The sequence below is a fragment of the Oncorhynchus masou genome, chromosome 21 (genome assembly GCF_036934945.1).
Source record: "Oncorhynchus masou masou isolate Uvic2021 chromosome 21, UVic_Omas_1.1, whole genome shotgun sequence".
Classification (NCBI taxonomy): Eukaryota; Metazoa; Chordata; class Actinopteri; order Salmoniformes; family Salmonidae; genus Oncorhynchus; species Oncorhynchus masou.
In genome coordinates this window covers 18,657,463-18,679,484 of record NC_088232.1, presented here as the reverse complement: position 1 = coordinate 18,679,484, position 22,022 = coordinate 18,657,463, and the positions used below count along the sequence as shown (strand labels likewise).

Below are 22,022 nucleotides of genomic sequence, written 5' to 3'. Positions count from 1 at the left end.
TGAGAAGTACTATGGTTATTTTATGATGTTTCCACTGGATCAGAGAAATACATTTTTCCCTTTCATGCCAAGTTGTCATTGAAAGGGAGAGAGCTGGAAATATTGTTCAAATACATTGAGGAACTATTGTTATTTTCAATTTATTCTAAAAACAGACTGTGTTTAATTTCTGTCTGAGGTAAAGAAAAAATACTTTGAGAAGCTCCATAGCTCATTAGTGGTGGTGAGTTAAGACAATCAGAAATACTATCAGACATCCCCAAGTGGGCACATTTACAGGCCTACAATTGCGTGCAGGCCAGGTAGACTAGTCCAACCAAAATGGCGCTGATAGATAGGGCAGCCTTGCTTCTAGCCCTTAGGCAACTTTGCAGTATTTTATTTATTTTTTTATGTGTTATTTCTTACATTATAAGACCAGAATTATTATTATTTTTGTGTTATTACATAGAGCCAGGAATAACTCTTTTTTTTACAAGCATTTCGCTACATCAGCAATAATATCTGCTAAACACATGCATGTGACCAAAAAAATCCGATTTTTGTTAAATATTTTTTTCCCCTACTTCTATATGTGTAGTCAGGTGTGCATCCTTACTCAAAATTGACAGGAGCACTGCAAACAAAAGATGAGTAATAAATTGACCGAATGAAATTAACAAAAACTTTTTCTCACAAGTGTAGCAAAGGTTGTGTGCTCTGCAAATAACTTGTCCACTCCGACAATGACAACGGTACGACTGTGATACTAATATATTGACTGCATTAACAGAAATTACTATAACCACACAAACATTAGAAATGATGGTAATTAACAGTAAATGTAGGCTACTACTGGTGGTGTATGTAATGTGGAATTGATGTGGATGGTCCTAAAGCACACCGATGCCCCTTATTGTATCACAGTTCAATGTTAAAACTGTGTGGGGAGGGGGTCATATCGCCTCTATGGTCATTTTTGTTGCACTTTACACATTTATTTTGGGATCCACCACTGTAAACGTAGTTTGCCTAATGACGCACGAGTGGAGAAGGACCGTCTCATTTCAAGCAAGCGCATTTCCAACCATGTTCACTCTCCTCGCCAACTCTCCTCGATTAACTTGGACCCTTTTCATAAGGACGTGAGAGAGGACGCAGGAGAGAGGACGCAGGATGTGAGCAAATCTAATTGATAAAAGGCCATTGAGATTCTCTATTCCATTCGCCTACTAACGAATTGACATCTCCTCGACCTCGTTTCAGGGTCACGGAGGAGAGTGGGTGGTGTACGGAATTGTGCCCAAATGAGAAAAGGTCTAAGTCCTTTCTTGATATTATTTTTCAGTAGAAGTATGACGCCGCATGAACGATCAGTGCCCAAACAACAATATGAACCAGGAACAAAGGTTCGGTGCCCCCCTCCACGCGCCACTTCAAAGTCTCCTCATTATTCCAGAGAAATTAGTGCGAGCATTTTGACTAATGAATGTTAATTGACCATAATAGCCGTGTTCCAGAACAGAAAAGAGGTCCTGATTTAGATAATTGAGAAATCCTTTTGAAATTCAGCAATTAAGGAAGGCATATATCCCAGAGGAAACGTGTTATGATGCTAATTGCCCGTAATTGCATGTAGGCCTCCTATGTGGAACAGCTGAATTGTCACTGTAAGGTGCGCTCACCTGTCGTCGAGAAATTATTTATTGAGAGCATCTAGGGATATGAGATTATATTGTTCCTTTTAAAATGCACTTCTCCTTGACCTCAATACAGTAATAATGGTGAAGACGTGAGCTATGGAAATGTATGCAAATGTTTGCATGTTGTGATTAATAATGCCATTGAGAAGAGGTTGACATTGGGATGAATAATAATGTAGATTGGTTATGGAACCAATTTTCGTGGAAACTGTTTTGTGTTGCTGTGGTTCACTTTGGGTAAAATCCTGAACCGTTTTTTACGGATAAATATCAATGAGCGATTAACGCGTAAAAGCGGTATTACGCAGGATTATGCTCAGAGCTTGGAGTCAACAAACGAAGAGGGATAATCAAAATATTCACCCTTGTTTCCTCTATCGGGCACACGTGTTATTGTGATATAATATTATTGCAATTTGACAGTATGTGTAATGGTTTAATGCTATCAGAAGTGACACCATGCGTCGTATTACTCTGGTTTGTTTGAAATAGATGTGACCACGGCAGGTTTGTCAAATGTGTGATTAACGAGACTAAACTGTCTGACGTTGGCACGATGAAAACCACCGATACTTAGACATCTGTTCAATATGTATTTCACATCATAGCCACCAGAAGACGCTGTCTTGCTGTCTTTCTTCGGTCCGATGTATGTCCAGGGCCTCGACATCCAAACGAGGAAGGCTTATTTAACACCGGGACTGTTTGTTCTGCTATCCTAAATTCCTCGATGTGTTTTATTCGACATCACGTCAATTGAATGTTTTCTTCTCGTTTATAAACCTATATAAATGATCTCCAGCGTGCACTGCGGTACGGATAAAAGATTGAAAGTAGGATTACTAAACTATTTCCATCTATAATCTCCTGAATATCTTGGAAATTACTTTTTTTTTTAAATCAAATAAATAGCCAAATCAGATTTCTTCCTTTGCATTCCGAAATGTATCAATCCATCCAACATATCTCTGGTCATTACACTATATCCTAGACAATTCATTTCCACAACCCTCTGACTGTCATACCAATGTATTTTGAAAAGCCTATTGGAGATGATGATATCAACGAGAACACTGTTACAGTAATAATGACGTTATCGTTAGTAGGCTAGTAATAGTGATAACCGTATGTGTAGTGTTATTATTGTTGTTGTTGTTGATTGCTGTTTCTATTAACAGGACCATGGTTGTTCATATAGTTTAATTTCATAACAATCATAACAATCATAATAATGAACACTTATAACAGTTATTATTATGAAATATGATTAATATTGGGTGAGTTGTTTATTTCGTGGGGTGTCAAGGCATGAAAGTGGATCTACTGCCTTCCTGTCTACGTTTAGATGTTATACTTCAGTTTTAGTTTTTACTTGCATAAATAATCCATATGAAACAAAGCATGTATAAAGACAATGTTTATGACAACGCAAATGAGAGATAAGAAATTCACGCAAGGGGCATCATTTAGGTCGTCGTAGCCAACATTTAAAAAAAGCTATCTTAATTAATAACGTAATAAAACAACAACCAACAACAACCAACAACAACCTTTAGGCTACGTACAATAACAACAAAAATTGTTTCCATTTTTTGCTGTTGTAAAATAACAAAACAATAATCAACAGTCAAGTCATGCAGACAGATTGATTAACCATGTTATTATTATTATTGTTGTTGTTGTTGTATTCCACCCACATCAATGTACAACGTCCTCAATAATGGAAAGTTATAGGCTACAATTAGCCTACTTCCTTCAATTTATTTGTATATAACATTTTTGTCATGCTCCTTGAATAAAGTGAACAAAACACTGTCCTTTGAGTATAGCGCGCGTAACTCGAACTACACCAAATATTCCTTCCTTTGACATGAAAATAGTTTCGGAAAAATCTAATTCTATGGTCATGCCAGGACTGCGGCCTTTCCCTGTAGTATCATTTGTCGTTGGAAAGGTGAAGGGGAAACTAAGCGCATTTGACTTTTACGCATCCATGAGCAGTGAAATCTGATCGAGTTCGACCATTATGGCTCACTGGGCATCAGGGCGAGAGGCGGCTCACTGAGGACGACTACCTGGCGTGTGGTGTGGTTCTCCCTGCCTATCTACTGCTGCAGAAGGAGAGTACAGATACTTGAGCGCCGTTAACTTTACAAGAGAGCCTCTCCTGAAACGCATTTTCGTTTGACTGGCTGCATGGCTGTCTGATCTGAGACGACGAGACGAGTGGAGCATCCGGATTTTGGGGTGACACGCTGCTTTCTCTCCTCGCGCTCAACTAATGATAACAAATAGAAAAGGGGTTAATCATTCACGCGCTGCCACTTAACACGCGGATGTGTATTTGTTTACTTATCCGTCAATTTTCCTCCCTTGTAGCAGAGAGCAAGTGCACTTTTGCATGTTTGAGTAAGATGCTAGCATAATGCAAACACGTCTGCAATCAACCAGAAGCCTCTCACGCCCATTAAAAGTCACTAGTTCAACTCAAGCTTTTCTCAGAGTACAGAGCTTGTGTCCTAAATGGCACCCTATATTCCCTATCGTGCAATATTGACCATCAGCACAGCGAAACGTGGTTTAAAAAAGTACACTAAATATGGAATAGTGTGCCATTTGGGAAGTGGTCGGGGTGGGTTCCCCAGCTATGAGACTCTCATGTCCGTCTATGCCCCTTTTCATCAAGAGGTCTTCGTAAACATCACTACATTTAATAAAGTGCATTGTGGTGCATGTACCCACTGCTATCATTATACTGCTGCGTGTTTGTCAACCACAACACAACAAACCCACCTACCTACTGCTAATAAAGTAGCCTACCTACTATCAATAACCTATAATACACAGGTAGCCAATGTGCATGCACTTTGGTTTATGGATTTGTGGGAGGGAAGCTGCAGAGCGCATTCTGTTGCTTGGCCAACATGTAAGTCAAATTATGCCTTTGGGTGCAACGAGGTTGAAAGGAGAGGAGGATAGAGCTGCTTTGTATTGTTGTCCTAGTTGGTGATGCCCCGCCTCTGATGCTAGACTTAAACCTGGCACCCTGCTAAAACAAACGGAAGCCAGCAGCACCAAGCTCAGCCCAACTCAGCTCAGCTCCCACTCAATGCAATTAAGGCGGAATTCAGTCGACTCTCCTACCTACGTGTTCATCTAGCAAGGATCGACGTTGAGTCAACAGGAACCTAAGAGAGAGAGAGAGAGAGAGAGGGGCTTTGGTCCCCCCAAAAAAACAGAAGGAGAGATTGCCTAGCCTTCTAATTTCTCCCCTCTCCACCTGCCCCAGAACAATGTCGATGAGCCCTAAGCATACGACTCCTTTTTCTGTTTCCGATATCTTGAGTCCTCTTGAGGAGAGCTACAAGAAAGTAAGTATGGAGAATAACAACTTAGGGGTACCTCTCGCGTCTTACCGGCAACCGCAGGTGTCTCAGGCGGCGATGCAGCAGCACCACATGGGCCATAACGGGACTGTGTCCGCAGCGTACCACATGACCGCGGCAGGGGTGTCCCAGCTGTCACACACCGCGATGGGGGGCTACTGTAACGGCAACCTAGGCAACATGAGCGACTTGCCTCCCTACCAGGACGGTATGAGAGGCAGCGCCACTGCCACCGGCTGGTACGGAGCCAACACAGACCCGCGATTCTCCACGAGTAAGTATACCTTTTAGTCTGCATGAAGCCGAACAGCTGAGGGCATAGCTTTTTTATTACGCATCATCATGTACGCTAGTCTACACTAGAGTCATATGCTCTAGTCTGCACTGAAATTAGCGATAGAAATTACTGAAACTCTTTGTTGTTGCTTCCAGTTTTTGCATCGATACTGATAGGTTATTGTTTCACGAAGAGGGAGTGTTAGGTATATTCATTGATAATCGCCCAATTTAGTGACCCACTCTGTGCCTTTTTTTGCCAGTCTACCAATATCATGTTTACCATGGATATAGGAACACGTTTCATAGAAAGCTGACACCACCTGAAAATGTCCTTCACTTTTTTCGTTTATGATACATTTAGGCTCCCGCGGTCAAGATTGATGCTTCTAATAGTCTATTTGATTTAAGAGTATTGTCACTCCGGTTTGTAAAGATCTATTACAGACACCTGTTGCTGGTTTCTACTCTATTGTGAGTAGCCCACAGAGGTTCATGCACCTGTCACGTGGGGGTGTATCGAATGCGTTATTAGCCTATTATTCATCTGATTGCACTAAATATATAAACGATATAATTCCGTTAAAATAGGTTGCTAATTATGGTTAGGTCATTTGTCCATTAGGAGACAGACCTGTGAGTGACGTGATCATGTTAGCCTCAGTTTTTAAGGAAGGGTCATATTCCGACACGTTTTAAATTCAATTCATTCACATTGAGTATTATTTTATGGTTAAAGGTATTGAAGCGTTATAATAATATTATTTTTTATTATTATTGTTATCATAATCATCATCATCTCACTGGCCTATTTCTGCTTTCAGTCTCCCGCTTCATGGGCTCTTCCTCGGGCATGAACATGGGCAGTATGGGCAGCCTCGGCTCCCTCGCGGATGTGGGCAAAGGCATGGGCCCGCTGTCAAGCACCCCGAGAAGGAAGAGACGCGTGCTGTTCTCTCAGGCTCAGGTCTATGAGCTCGAGCGGCGATTCAAACAACAGAAGTATCTCTCGGCGCCCGAGAGAGAACACCTGGCGAGCATGATCCACCTCACCCCCACCCAGGTCAAAATCTGGTTCCAGAATCACCGGTATAAAATGAAGAGGCAAGCTAAGGACAAAGTGTCGCAGCAGCAGATGCAACAGGATAATAGTTCCTGTCAGCAGCAGTCCCCTCGGCGGGTGGCCGTGCCGGTGTTGGTGAAAGACGGCAAGCCATGCCAAGGCAGTGCCCACACTCCAACCACTACTGTCCAGACACACCACCAACAAGGGGCCAATGTTATGATCATGTCCAGTAATGGTTCAGGCCTAGGCCAGCACCAGGGCCAGCAGGTGGTTAGCGCAGATCACTCTCCAGACCTAGCACATCATTCGACCAGCCCGCCGTCTCTCCAGACCCAGGTAGCTAGTCTCTCTCACCTGAACTCATCCAGCGGCGAGTACGGGACAGCCCTGCAGTGTTCTGCTCTCTTATACGGCCGGACATGGTGACAGCAAGACAAACTATGATCACAAACAAACAACACTGTTGTCAAAGCTTTCGCAGAAAAGTCCCTCAACAGACAAACTAACAAACTCGGTTACTTTGTATACATTTTCAACAACACCACTTGGTGCATTTGGTTCACGCTGTTCTAAAATGTTATTTACTCTTTCGGAAAGCCATGTTGGATGCGGACAGTAGGAGGGGAAGAAAGAAACTTGAAAGACGAAGTGTCGAGTACATGCGGTTTCAAGACTCGCCTTGAAGGTGGATTTTTTATTTATGTAAATTATACTGAGAAGGTATAAAAGGCTTACATCAAGAGGTAGGCCTTCTCCTGTGTGTAGGTCATTGGGCTAAATGTCTCAATAGAAAAACTGTGGGTGCTTTTCAACTTTTGTCACAGAAGGCTTTGGTTTATAATAGATTTAATGTAAAACGTAGCTTGTATATTTCTGTCAAAGTTTTGAATTGAACATATAGCCTAGTTTTTAGCAAACTGTTGTACAAAGTTTTTATGCTTTTGATGGTTTGTTGTTGGTTCTTTTAGTTCTATCGGTATTTGTACGTTTTATTTACTTGTAACTTATATAGATATTTTACTTAAATACAGCCAAACAATCCTATTAATAAATTATGGAAATAAAATAATTCACATCCATTTATTGAAATTGATTTGTATACTGTTTCAGAGAAGAATATATAGGCCTACGAGAAACCTTGAAAATTTGTTTTCAGAAAATGATATAGGCCTATTAACAACATAATTTTCAACTTATTATTATTACTATTATTATTATTATGTTATTTTTTATTTATTGTTTAAATGTAACCTTTATTTAACTAGGCAAATCCGTTAAAAACAAATTCTTATTTACAATGACGGCCTAACGAGGAACAGTGAGTTAACTGCATTGTTCAGTGGCACAACGACTGATTTTTACCTTGTCTGCTCGGGGATTCGATCCAGCAACCTTTCGGTTACTGGCCCAACGCTCTAAACAATAGGCTACCTGCTGCCCCAAAACAGTGTCTATAACCCACTTTAGCTTGTCGATTCAGTAGGCCTCAATTTATACCGACATTATTTAGCTGTTTTATTAGAATAGCCTATGAAAACCGCACACAACATTGGCTTATAAGCAATGCATGACTAATGAAAACCTGTTCCTTGACTGGGTGTAATCCAAATTGCTGTTACAATATGCTTGCTTGGTAGACTAGCCTACATTGCTATTAGCCTAATGCTAACGTTTGAGCTCGGCCCCAATTCCACGTTTTTTTCGTCATGTTTATTATAGCTACAATCAACGACTGTGGGTAATAAGGTTAATGGATCTCTGTGACCGTTCCTACAAAACGCGGCTCTTCACAAATCGTATATTAAGCTAATGGATAATTGTGTACACAGTATCTCACTTGGATAACGCTGAGCAAACCCAGGCCAGGCCATTGTGTGCTGTCGGCGGCCCTTTGCTTCTAACTTTCTTGTATTCTCGGCTGCGGGCCTGTGTGTTTCTAGTTTGGGTGAGTCAGTTAGGTGAGGCCCGGAGGCGTTCTTTTTAACAGTGGGGATCAAACACGCGTTGGCTGAAAGGAAGTCTTATCGTTCAAATCCCTGCCCAAACAACTGTATTCTTCTCAATTAACTTCGCAAGACAAATTTCTTCGCTTCTTATCAGAGGTAGGCTTACGTTTATCAATAATCAATCAGTCAACTGGGATTGAAAGGAAAATAGCGTGCCCATAGCCAGTCTTTACGTGGTAGGCCTATTGATAAATCGCCTTTAACCTATAGGATTTGCAACAAAAACATTTGATAGCCTACCTATTTTATTGAATTGTTCTAAATCTATAGCACGTAGGTCCTGGTCACTATTTCCCACTGTGCAAAAACTGGTTGAATCAACATAATTTCAACAAAAAAACATTTTTTTTTAAATGTGATGACTTGAAACAACGTGGAAAACGTGGATTTGCAAAAAGTCACCAATTTAAGGGATTTTTGTTCACCCAACTTTTAACCAAACTCCAATGACATGGTTAATTTGTTGTTGATTTCACGTTGAATTCCCTTTTGTTGACAGCTCAACCAAATGTAAATCAAAACAAGATGTCTGTGCCCAGTGGGTTCTTTAATACTCTCTTTTATGATATTTTTTGGGGTTTGTTGCATACTTCAATGTAAACATGTCGCAGAAGAGTGACCCGAGTCTAAACCATATGAAATTGCCAGCCTTGCACGGGGATTGAGACTTAAATCTAGACCTATCAAATCGGATATTATTTTGACTGAGTATGTTCATGCATTTGACTCTAGCGCGTCATATCAATTGCATGCCGTGGGGCAGAGATTTTGCGGTTCTTAATCGAAAAGGTTTTAACATACTCCAGAATATAAATGATACATTTCAAATGAATTGTTTGAGACGGGCCCATAGGTCTAGTGTGGAAGGACTAGCTGTGTGTTCTCTTGTAATTTAGCTGTTAATTACCTTGATGTAACATACTTCCTGCAACTAATAGTATGATATTATATTGGTATAAACTATTAATACTATTCATATTAATATGATGTATTATTGTGATTATTATTGGAATTGCAAGTATTGTATAGTCTTTATGATAAGTCTATTATGTCATGACTTGTTTGATATAGCCAATACGTGCTCCCCCCGCAAATGCTAAGCGATTGAACAACGACCCAAAGTGCTTTCTCAAAATACTTTAGTCTTATCCGCACTGGGCCCCTAAATAAATATTTCAGTATGCTATACGACGCCCACGGTTACACTATGTTATCTTTATTTTCATGCATTATGACAGGATACTTGCGTTATGCTCTTTAGAATATTTATACGTAAACTTGAGACACTTGACAGACATCATGAGATCGTCTTTTGGCAATTATCAAACGGCTGATTCAAGCAGCAGATTGTACAAACATATGAAAAACAATATAATACTCTCATCAAACACTTCTGTCAAGTGGAGAAAAGTATAGTTGTATACTCGATTATTATGTTTTAATGAGCTCTCACAAGAGTTGCACTTCAAACAAGCAAACATCCTACATCATCAGCATTTCAGACTCATGCCAACCAATGGTAAACACTTCACATTTAGTGCAATTCTCATTTCAATACTGTGCATTTGACCTAAAGGGATTATTAACCTAGTTTCAATATAGCTTATTGATTTTGATAAGACTAATGACACAGGTGGTTGTGCATGCGCTTGCCCGGTCCTAGCTACATTGCAGCGTTGGGCTATGACAAGCCATTATTGGAAGCACGCCTTTGGTCGCAATGGGGTTTTTGAGCAAGAGCTTTCTTCGACACAAGGTGAATAGCCTAGCGTAGCCAGTTTTCTTTTGAATCGGCTGCAGCATTATGACACAGGTGCAGTGAGGTTTCCCTGGCTGTAAAACAAGTCGCTGGTACATCTCTCGGCTCGGTTACAGACGTCTCATCCCACTGGCACATACGTCAATTCAACGTCTATTCCACGTTGGTTCCACGTAATTTCATGGAAACAACGTTGATTCAACCAGTGTGTGCCCAGTGGACTTACACGGTTCACTTTATATCGCTAAATATGATTTGGAATAAGCATTGTTGAAGCGATTTTAGGACTTTACGAATAGACTAATATTTAATTGAAATATAGGCTACTAATCGAATGTCAAGAATAATCAACGGAATTAACAGAGCACCAAACGCCGGTCGTAACCCTGCGTCAAAGCGCAGCAGTGCAAGGATTTGAATGAGGCACTGATTGTATTGGCGCTCTACTTTTCACTTAAAGTGGATGATTCAACCAATTGGGCTTTTCGTCGATTATTTTCTATAAAAACTATATTGTACAAGCCTCTAGCATTCTGGGCATAGAGCCTATTTGCTCTGTGCTAGCTCAATTTGATGTTTGATATTATATACGGCAACCTCTCACCCTCAGCATTGTTCTTCCCTTTTGCCGAAGCATCACATCCCGTCTATGTGGCAGTCTATATATGCCTGCCAGGAAAATGTCAACCGTATAAGACGGATTTTCAACCCATCATCTGTCCTATATTAGTTCTATGGCGACATGTGTAAAATGAGATCTCTGCTGTCTGCAAACTGATGTAGTTTGCTTGTTTAATCGACCCATCTTCTACCAGTATGTTATACGTTAATTAACATTGTATCAATACTTTATTGGTTTTAATTGTTTGTCCATTTCAATACATTATGAGGAAATTTGATATACACCGGAGCACATGATTTGACCCCATTAACGCCGCTCGTGGATTGGGAATTAGTCTGAATTAGTCTGAATATTTCACACATACTTACATGGAATTATGACTATAGCTCTATTATAAGAGATAAATCCCACAATGTCCATAGCTTCCTCAACTTCCAAAGAGATTCAGTCCTCTGTCTGCTAACTCAATATCTATTTTATTGGGATCTGGTACTATAGTCCTAAAGTCCTACCATTTCCCTAAAACTTTAATTCAGTGAGAATTCGGGGCATTTTCAAACGAACCCTTTGCAGCATCAGATAGAACAGAAAAGCGTTCGATTAAGTATTTTGTTGGTGTGGTTTTGTTCAGGATGAGCTCTGAGAGGCTCAAGCTTACATTATTACCATGTCTGTGGCGCGGTGTGTGGTCTTTTTGTTTGGCTTGTAGCTGTTCAGAATGACTTGTTGGAAGCGTGTGTGCTCTCATTGCTCTCTTTAAGACTGGTCTTTAGACAGACACATTGTACAACTCCGGCAAGTCCTCCTTGCTTTATACTCCCCAGGTCTCCACCAACCCAAAAGCAATTAGTTCCTAATCTCAAGGCAATCATATTTGAGTTGCGCGTTTGTTTCCCTTATTTACTGTCATTTAAAATGCAAAAATATATTTAGGGCAGCCTATAGAACCTGTGTGGTATACCCTCATTATTTCGAGACTATCAGTGCACGATAGCCATTAGACCACCTTAGTTGAGGATATTTTAGTTGAGGAACAATTGGTAGAATGGTTAACTTCAGGTTAAGTTGTAGGCCTGTGATAAATTAATCCAACGTTAATCAAGGGAGGTCCAATTCTGAGTGGAAAACCATAATTGTCTTAAACACATCAAAGTTTTGCTCCTCAATTGATAATTAAGTCAAGTGTTACAACTTTTGACCATATGGCATTTTCTTTGGAGGTAGCGTTGATTTTCACATGCATTTCCAATCAGGGAAATATTTGGAATAAGTAAACAGAGCTTTAAACAAACTGACATGCAAAACAAACCAACATGTTCTGGAAAGTGTCTCCCATTTGGCCTCGATATTTTTACACCTTTGACTTCAGATATATTTTAATAATATCCCCTAGATTCTAATTAGCATAATACAACAATCCCCATAAAAATGAAGATTGATCTGCGGTGGAAGGTGGCAGAGATATATCCACTGTTTGTCAGAACGGGAGACATCCGGATAATCGGTCTTCTCACGAAAACGTCTGCAGCATTTGAATGGTTTGGCCTACAAATGATGGTGTTCTCCGTTTTACTCTACGACCCCCACGCGCGTCATGGGACTCCTCTGCAGATAACCAGGTACGGGGCTGAAAAATGAATGGAAGTGAATGGGGCATTTCCATGTCAAAGCTATACAGATAATTTCAACAAAAATTCCCTGCGCTTTCTTGTATCTCATAGATATAGGACAACCACTTCAGAACATACTTCCTTTTGATTTATCTTTGGACTATCTGTTTTTCTGCGTACTGTATGAATCAGTTATTCAATGTGTTTCTAAGGGGTAATATCATGATATCAGTAAGGCCAAATTCAATGTTTTATCAAATAATGTTTTATAAATACAGGTCAAGTCGAAAGTTTGGGCACACCTACTCATTCAAGGGTTTTTCTTTATTTATTTTTTACAATTGTCTACATTGTAGAATAATAGTGAAGATATCAAAACTATGAAATAACACATATGGAATCATTTTGTAACCAAAGAAGTGTTAAACAAATCAAAATATATTTTAGATTTTAGATTCTTCCAAGTCGCCACCCTTTGCCTTGATGACAGCATTGCACACTCTTGGCATTCTCTTAACCAGCTTCACCTGGAATGCTTTTCCAACAGTCTTGAAGGTGTTCCCACATATGCTGAGCACTTGTTGGCTGCTTTTCCTTCACTCTGCGGTCCAACTCATCCCAAACCATCTCAATTGGGTTGAGATCTGGTGATTGTGGAGGCCTTGTCATCTGATGCAGCACTCCACCACGCTTCTTCTTGGTCAAATAGCCCTTACACAGCCTGGATGTTTGTTTTGTGTCATTGTCCTATTGAAAAACAACTGATAGTCCCACTAAGCGCAAACCAAATGGGATATCACTGCAGAATGCTGTGGTAGCCAGGCTGGTGAAGTGTGTCTTGAATTATAAATAAATCACGGACAGTGTCACCAGTAAAGCACCCCCACACCACCACACATCCTCCTCCATGCTTCACGGTGGGAACACATGTGGAGATCATCCGTTCAACTACTCTGCATCTCACAAAGACACGGCGGTTGGAACCAAAAATCGCACATTTGGACTCATCAGATCAAAGGGCAGATTTCCACCAGTCTAATGTCCATTGCTCGTGTTTCTTGGCCCAAGCAAGTCTCTTCTTCTTATTGGTGTCCTTTAGTAATGGTTTCTTTGCAGCAATTCGACCATGAAGGCCTGACTCACACAGTCAACTCTGAACAATTGATGTTGAGATGTGTCTGTTACTTGAACTCTGTGAAGCAATTATTTGGGCTGCAATTTCTGAGGCTGGTCACTCTAATAAACGTATCCTCTGCAGTAGAGGTAACTCTGGGTCTTCCTTCCCTGTGGCTGTCCTCATGAGAGCCAGTTTCATCATAGGGCTTGATGGTTTTTGCGACTGCACTTGAAGAAACTTTCTAAGTTCTTGAAATGTTCCATATTTACTGACTTTCATGTCTTGAAGTAATGATGGACTGTTGTTTCTCTTAGTTTATTTGAGCTGTTCTTGCCATAATATGGACTTTGTATTTTACCAAATAGGGCTATCTTCTGTACACCTCCCCTACCTTGTCACAACACAACTGATTGGCTCGAACGAAATAAGAAGGAAAGAAATTCCACAAATTAACTTTTAACAAGGCACACCTGTTAATTGAAATGCATTCCAGGTGACTACCTCATGAAGCTGGTTGAGAGAATGCCAAGAGTGTGCAAAGCTGTCATCAAGGCAAAGGGTGGCTACATTTAAGAATCTCAAATATAACATATATTGTGATTTGTTTAACACTTTTTTGCTTACTACGTGATTCCATATGTGTTATTTTATAGTTTTGATATCTTCACTGTTATTCTACAATGTAGAAAATAGTACAAATAAAGAAAACCCTTGTAGGTGTCTCCAAACTTTCGACTGCTACTGTGTATGTGATTGCCTACCTAGAGGGGTCCTCAAATTCAATATTAAAAAGCTAAATGATCCTTTGTATGATCATCTTAAAACAATTCCACATGTTACTGATTCATAGATGAATCCGGAGGATGACAATAACAAGTGGGTTAATTTGGGCCTTGATGAGTGCAGACAGCTGTCCCCACTGGCCGGACGACTTCATGGACGATGTCTGCCTTGATTGTTTTAGATAGATTTGACCGGCAACGTTGTGAGATCAATTACGAGTCTTGCTAGCTGCCTACCTAATGATGCTGATATTGAAAACAACTAACATAAAATATAAGCTTACTCGTTTTCGAAAACGAGACATTTCGTTATTTTAGTTAGCCTTTTATTCATGTAGCCTACAGAAACTCTTCGTTAGCCATGTGTACAAATAACAATTTCACGTCAAATTCAACATCCCTGAAGATTCTTTTCAAAATCCACAACTTTTGGTTTTCTTATTACGGACAGGCCTACAGCTTTGACGTTAGGAGCAGGCTATGGGGTGGAATAGCTACGCCTCAATTTGGCGCTGTCCAAGGTTCTGCAATCCACAAGGCGATGAGCGTTTACCAAACCGCCCGGCGTCAGAATTCAAAATGACTGTCACTCATGTTTGAATCAACACAATCTGCTATAGTAAAGCATGAAGAGTGACTGGTCGAGGGTGCAGCTTTATTTAATCTACTTAAACCCTATGTAGGCTATATATAGCCTAGGCGTCTGCATGGTGGCTGCATGGCGCAGAGAAACGTTGGACTGCTCCGGAAAGGATTCATGTGGTTCTGAAAAATCTGTGTTTGAGGTCAATGCATTGTTTACCAGCTCGAATTCGAACCGATCTGCAAAATGGTTTGTGAACACTTTTATAGGTAAAAGCCTATCTGGTACACAAGTGTGAATACCGCTTGTTGGCTATTCTGATTTCTAGACAGTTTGACACAATACAGTTCATGTAACTCTGAATAAGGAAGAACTTTAGTAAAAACGACTTAATTTTGCCTCCTTGCTAAGATTTATTTTAACAACATCACACTAAGCAAGCATTCCTTACTGTGCTGTGCATGACAAATTGGACAATTACACTGTAACTGCAATCACCTCCTCTTTAGTAAATCTTATTGTCAAACTGGTAACAAGAAATCTTTAATTGTCCTACATTTATCTGGATCTTGAAGCCATTGTGCGAACAGGGCACCCGAGGTTCATTTGCGAAGTGAAATACTTGGGCTCCATCCCAAATGGCATCCCTTTGCCTATATAGTCCATTACTTTTAGTGGGATATATAGGGAATAGGTTGCCATTTGGGACGTAGTCCTGTCATGCAAAGCGGAGTACAAGATGCTGTATAATACTTGACCTTTTCAGCATAATTGTTGCAGCAGTGAAATGCAGGGAGCGCATTCAGAGCCCGGCTGAATAGTCTTTTCCCTCATAAAGGAACAAAAAGACACATTTTTATACCTTCGTTTTTCATTTGGTTTTGTTTCTTCTGTGAACATTATTATTTTAATGGCTATAGTCTAGTCTAGCTGCAATCAGTCAGCATTCTGAATGGGCGAGGAGCGGAGGGAGAGGAGACATGAATTGCAGAAATGTCATGTCTCCATTTTTTGTTGTTGTATGGGTGAGAAAATGCATCATTCCACAGACGAGTTGGGTTTTATTTTCAAATGGCCATTAAAATGTACACGGAATGGTTATTTTGCGGATTTTATGGGTCATTGTTGGAAATGAGCACCCGATTTCCTGAAAATGTTATTCCAAATTAATCAGTCGAATAGACTTACATTAGCCTTTATATAAATTGTATTATAGTATGAAACAAAAAATTTCATTTTCCTTTGATGAACTTTTAAGATGTTGTACTAGGACTACTTCAGTTGACATGGATCACCAATAGTGCTCTCGCAAAATAGGACTTGTTTTTTGTTGGTTGCAAAACATCCTTTAGTGCCGCTTTACAAAAAGGCACTACTGCACTTAACAAGACCCAGGTCAGGCAGGCACGGCTGTCAGTGAGGCTGTGGACATGTGTAGCATCTCAATCACAGGCTTTCATTGATACAGACGTTAATTAGCCACATTTCTCTGTGGCCCGGCAGCCCGACTGAGCTAACCTAAAATCTGCTCTGAGACAGCTGAGAAGCCACATGCCATGTGGGACTGGGCCCCTCTCCCATCACACTTCCTCCTTCTGGAGAAGCTCACATGATGGGGTCTGATGAGTATTCAATCACATTCAAGTTGTATATATTCGGGTGGGGGTGGTGGAAGTATGCGCGTCAATGTTATTGCTCTTGTTTAATTGTAGGGTACAAACTGTCTGCTATAGGTATGGGAAGGCTTTTATTAATAAGAGGTGCATCAGCCCGCTCCAACAGGGGCTTTGCCATGCATGGCCTTGTAGGCTACTGTACCAGCGGGAGTCCTTTGGTAGCTACTGAGCCATTACTAAACGTGTTAACACGAGGTCTTTACTAAGTGGCGTGTAATCGTCTCTTTTCCCTGTCTCACTGTCGAATCCCACCATCCCCCACTAAAGCAGCTGTTTCTATATTTCAAACGGCAAAAATGTTTAGCATAATGTAACTTAATTCGAGGACATTGCAAGACACCTACTGAGCTTCAGTCTGCTCTCACAACGAGTTTACTGATCTGGATAAATGTATTTAGAGGAGATGAAATGGAGGCTCTCCCTCCCCTGCCACAGTCAAATAGAGAAAACGGGCGTTATTAGGCTTTAATACAGCAATAATGAACCTACCACACCAATTACGGGAAAGATGCGGCTGGGCAATTTTGCGCCTCATTTACACAATTGACTGAAGTTAGAGAAACGTTGTTTTGACAGTTGCTCCGATTGACCTGGAACAGCAACAACAAAAAACATCCGTTAATCTTCATCAGGACTAACGTGGATATGAAAATATTGGAATTCCCACAGAAAATCATTATGGGAGATCAAGAACACATTGAGCAAACTGCGTTATTGGGTTTTATTATCAACATGGTCTCATTGTAATATGTAAAATTTGGTGATATTTACCATTGTAGTAATGTCCAACACTAATGTCACATTTTTACCCTATTCGCTATTTTACAAATTGCCTTGTCATTTAATTTCGTAGGGAGGCATCATGGGAACCCTATATCACATACCCAAAATGCAGTCTTATGTAGGCCCTATAGACGGTGAGAAGTGCCTATAGCCAACCCTTTGCCCGACGGAGGGCGTGAACAAGACGAGTTAAAACGTTCCTAAAATAACTACCCCAACAGTAACAAGCCAAAATAACAAGCAATCCAATCAATACACTTTATTCCAAAATAACCTCGGAATTACCATGCCATGGTGAGCATGATGAGTTCAGACTAAAAATAATCCTCCTAAGTATATGTTTAACCAACAGGTCTATACGGGTCAGGGCTGCGAAAGGCAAAGCACGTCTATTTAACTCAAACCAAAAGAAAAAAAAGAACTGCAGCCGAATGAAAAATATCGGGGGGTGAGGTGTGAGGTTGGATCGGCTATAGCATTAGAACCTGTTGAGACGTTGGAAGGCGTTCGGCGTTAGTTTTGTTCTAGAACCTCTAATGAAATATGCAATTAAGACAGATTCATGCGACACAAAAGGCACGGCAGTCAAAAATTGCCCCACTGCTGTTCGGTAATTATATAGTTTGCCCTGGCAGCGGGCCGACTCGTGTCGAGGCAGGTGGCGATAGTCCATCATGCAAATGGCCTTGGCTGTGTCGACATAATTAGCCTCTGCGAGCAGCTTAAATGAACAATTAGGTAACATGCAATTCGGTCCATGCAACGTGGTAGTTCTCCTTTGTATTGTATTTCCCGCCCATCAGTTGAACGCAATGAACACTGTAGGATTTGTTTCATAGGTCAATACCCAGCTGGCACATTTGGTTCCTTGGAAGTTGTGGGAACATGTGTTTTTGGTTTCACATTGATAGTGGGAATGAAGCCATAAATTGCCTGAGCGGTAAAACTGGACGTTTTTTGTTCTGAGATCAGAAGTGAAAAATGTGCCTGTTCTGAGAATGTTTATTTTTAAGTTGCAAGGAGGTTCTGAGAACGTTTCACTCTGGTTCCTTGAACGCTTTCCTTGGAGGTTTTTATTAACGTTCAAAGAATGGAAATTATATGTTATTTACAGGTTTTTTAATAACTTCCTTAAAATTTTCAGTAAATGTTTCAGTAAGACTTTTAATACAACTGCGAGTTTATTGTAGGTTAACTTTTTTGAATTCCAAGCACAGATAGAAATTAATTTCCTTAGGCATTAATCATGCAAACACATGTATTTTTTTATTGTGAAACGGAATCAGTGAGATTTGTTTGACCCTGTAATCTTCTGTTTTCTATCAATGGAATTAGGCCACTACGCCACCAGGATGGAGCTAGCATGCTATGTTTTGTTTACGCATACAAAGGAGTTAATTTTATTATATTCAAACAGATCCCATTGCAAATGAAACAAGCACACGTTAAGATCAGGTGTGGCCAATTAGTGGGTGTGGCCAACACATCTGACCAAACTTAACAAGGTAGAGAATAGAGTTTTGTTGAAGCTGAGAATGGAATGTATATGTTTAATAACATTCTAAATGAAAGTTTTCTTGTGGTTTTTATAAAAGTTTTCTGAAAGTTCTCAGAACAGTTTGAAAACATGACTTTAAATAGAACCATGAGGAAATCTGTACGAAACGTTATGCTGAAGTACTGAAATTCCCACAGAGGAACGTTTTCTTAACATTATCTGAACTATTTGCGAACATTCCCAATGTCAAACCAGTTGGAGAACATTCCTAGAACATTACCAAAATTGAAAATAAATGTAACCATGTTTGAACTTTTAGGAAAGTTCTGTTAAAATAATGAAATACCAAGAAAATTGTTCTTTAAAAATAAAATGTTTTTTTTTTCGTCAAGTTCCTTTAAATGTGCATAGAATCCTCCAAAGCCAAGCAACTATCCTAATCTGCACCACTCCCAGAAAGTTGTGGGAAGGCTATATGCAAGTTAACCATAGGACAGACAAGCTCTAACCAACATATTGTTCTAAAAACGTTATGTGCTAACTGGTTATGAATAAACTAAATCTGAAGGAACGGAACTCGCTGGTGGTACTGGCCCATGGAGACACAGTTGGATTTCTGTGTTTGGAAGAGCTGAGTAAGTTATTATCAGTTATTATCAGTTATTAACAAGTTCAATACATTTAATTCACACCCCATGGCCATGTAACTTTAGTCAAAGTTACGTTTCCTCCCCTTTGATTAGGCTAGTCTATTCTTTCAAGTCACTGTATAGTTTTTACTTGGGTGCTTCGACCCTGAATGCTAATTGGCTGACAGCCGTGGTATATCAGACTGTATACCATGGGTATGAAAAAACATTTATTTGTACTACTCTAATTACGTTGGTAACCAGTTTGTAATAGCAATAAGGCAACTCGGGGGTTTGTGACATATGGCCAATATACCACCGCTAAGAGCTATGTCCAGTTACTCCGCTTTGCGTCGTGAGTAAGAACAGCCCTTAGCCGTGGTATATAGGCTATATACCACACCCCCTTCAGGTCTTATTGCTTAATTATACTGCCATCAATTTACCCTAGTGGGGCATGTGACACATGCAGTCCTATTGCTTTTAGTATGGGCTAATACAATTATTAAACATCAGTGACAATTATGTTAGAAAACATTAAATAGCTCATTTTTGGAATCCTTTTTGGGTCAACTTATATGTGGGACGGTGACCCAACAGGCCACATCCTGTGTCCCAGGGTTTTGATATTCTAACATCGCTCACTGATCTTCCTACATACCCCACATCATCCAACACGGACCCATCACGGCCCACCCACCCATTCATTATCCTCACTGCCCTCCGGCTGCGGCGTGACACAGGAACGAATCAGACATAAGACAACTTTAAACCCTGGACCGGGGGTAATCAGGACACGGTTTCTGTTAATGAGGGGAAACATGCAGAGGGATACTCACACTGCCTCATCAGTAGAAGCTGTCGGACAATGCTGGTTTAATGTTCAACCGATGGATGGACTCTGAACGCAAAAAAGGGAAAATGCAAGTCAATTAGAATCCCCTATGAAACAAACTAATTCATTTCACACGTGATCATAAGTTTCACATGTGATCACATTTGATCGTATTTTAAGTTAATGTGACAACGTCATGTGATACGTAATGCCTATTAAAGAGTAGTGATACTATCAAGAGCGGCGTGCAGGTTTCTTATTTTTTTCTTCAAGTTAATGTGATAACATGTGATAACATGTACATGAAAATTCATAACATGAAACTGCACATGTGAAAACTTTATCTAATGTGAAATAAATGTGACAACCGATGGGGATGCAACATTTCAACCATGAAACTAGCCTTGATAACATTTGAAAGTTTTTCACATGTAAAACTGCAATTGCACATCAGAGAGAGGTTTTTACATTTGAAAAAGTCACATGTGAGAGGAAACGTATTATTCTCCTCACGTGTGAAAAGGTGAACTCTAAATTGAATACATGTGAACATATGCTTTCACATGTGAACAACGGACCTCACATGTCTCTTTTGTTTACAGTGAACTTTTTTTCAACAGACATTTCACATGTTTTTTTTGTTGTAAGAGAATTAATGAAATGGTATGTGGGTTTTAAAGTAAGTTCTGCTAAAATAGTGTACAAATATGTAATCAACGACCGTATGATTACATTTGACATGATCACTTAATACTTCATTTTCAATATTATCCCACCTGGGGTTTGAACTCACAATCTCTGGATTTGGGGTACACTGATCTTTCTGCTGTGCCATAAAGTCTGCATTGTTATCAGATGTCCCCCTACACATTTAATTAACTATAATAGATCTCTGTACTTTGAAATAGAGTACAATCTGCACTGCCATTGCAGTTATCCGTTTTTCTCAATATTCTCTCATCATTGATTTAATTGACTTATTTCAGCAATTTGAGAGTTTTCTGTATAGCTGTCTGTTGGTGAGGCATATTATTCTGTTTTCATGTTACTCCTCAAACACTAATAAATATAATTGTTTTTATTGATTGCATTATACACAGCTGAACTTTACTTTGAAGTCCAAATTGTAGGAACACAGGTGAAATCAGCAAATGACAGACCTGGTGGCATAGCAGGAAGTTTGGACTGCTGTGAAGAGGTTGTGAGTTCAAATCCCATGTGAGGACATGTTGAATAATAATGACTGTATCAATAAACACGCACAATGTAATCATCTGTGTCAAATTTCTCAGTTGAAAATAATTGCTATTTTAGTGATGTTCCGGAAACACCTAACCACTCGTTTTTGTTCTCTGTTCATCACTTGTGAAATCAAAATGTCACGTGAAAATTTGAATCCTCATGTGAAAGGTTATGTGATAACATCTGACAATCCACATGTGAAATATCATGTGAAGTGTTCTGAAACAAAATGGTTTCACATGATTTCACTTAATATATGACGTGCATAATGTGAAAATGTTCCATCTGTGAAATCATATGTTTTTTCCATACGGGATCCTCAGTCTGTGTTTGCCTTGAAACCATTCAGTCTATCTGGAGCAATTACTTCCTGAAATGTCATTTGTCATCCTAGCCTATAGGTTACCCTAAACAGCCACAACAGTTATTCAGTCCCAGTCACCATTTTAACTAAACCTAATGAATGTGAT

General features: G+C 39.9%; 1 protein-coding gene across 1 annotated transcript; it reads left to right on the top strand.

The window, feature by feature from the left end:
• Nucleotides 1-4,672: 4,672 nt before the first annotated feature.
• On the top strand, nucleotides 4,673-7,588 carry nkx2.1 (NK2 homeobox 1). Its single transcript, XM_064927709.1, has 2 exons — nucleotides 4,673-5,342; nucleotides 6,169-7,588. Exons 1-2 carry the CDS (start codon nucleotides 4,976-4,978, stop codon nucleotides 6,834-6,836), a joined length of 1,035 nt encoding a protein of 344 aa, XP_064783781.1. The 5' UTR covers nucleotides 4,673-4,975; the 3' UTR covers nucleotides 6,837-7,588.
• Nucleotides 7,589-22,022: the final 14,434 nt, after the last annotated feature.

Coding starts and splice junctions, on each gene's coding strand:
- nkx2.1 (XM_064927709.1), top strand. CDS start 4,976: ATGTCGATGAGCCCTAAGCATACGACTCCTTTTTCTGTTTCCGATATC. Junction 5,343..6,168: donor AGACCCGCGATTCTCCACGA/GTAAGTATACCT, acceptor TTCTGCTTTCAG/TCTCCCGCTTCATGGGCTCT.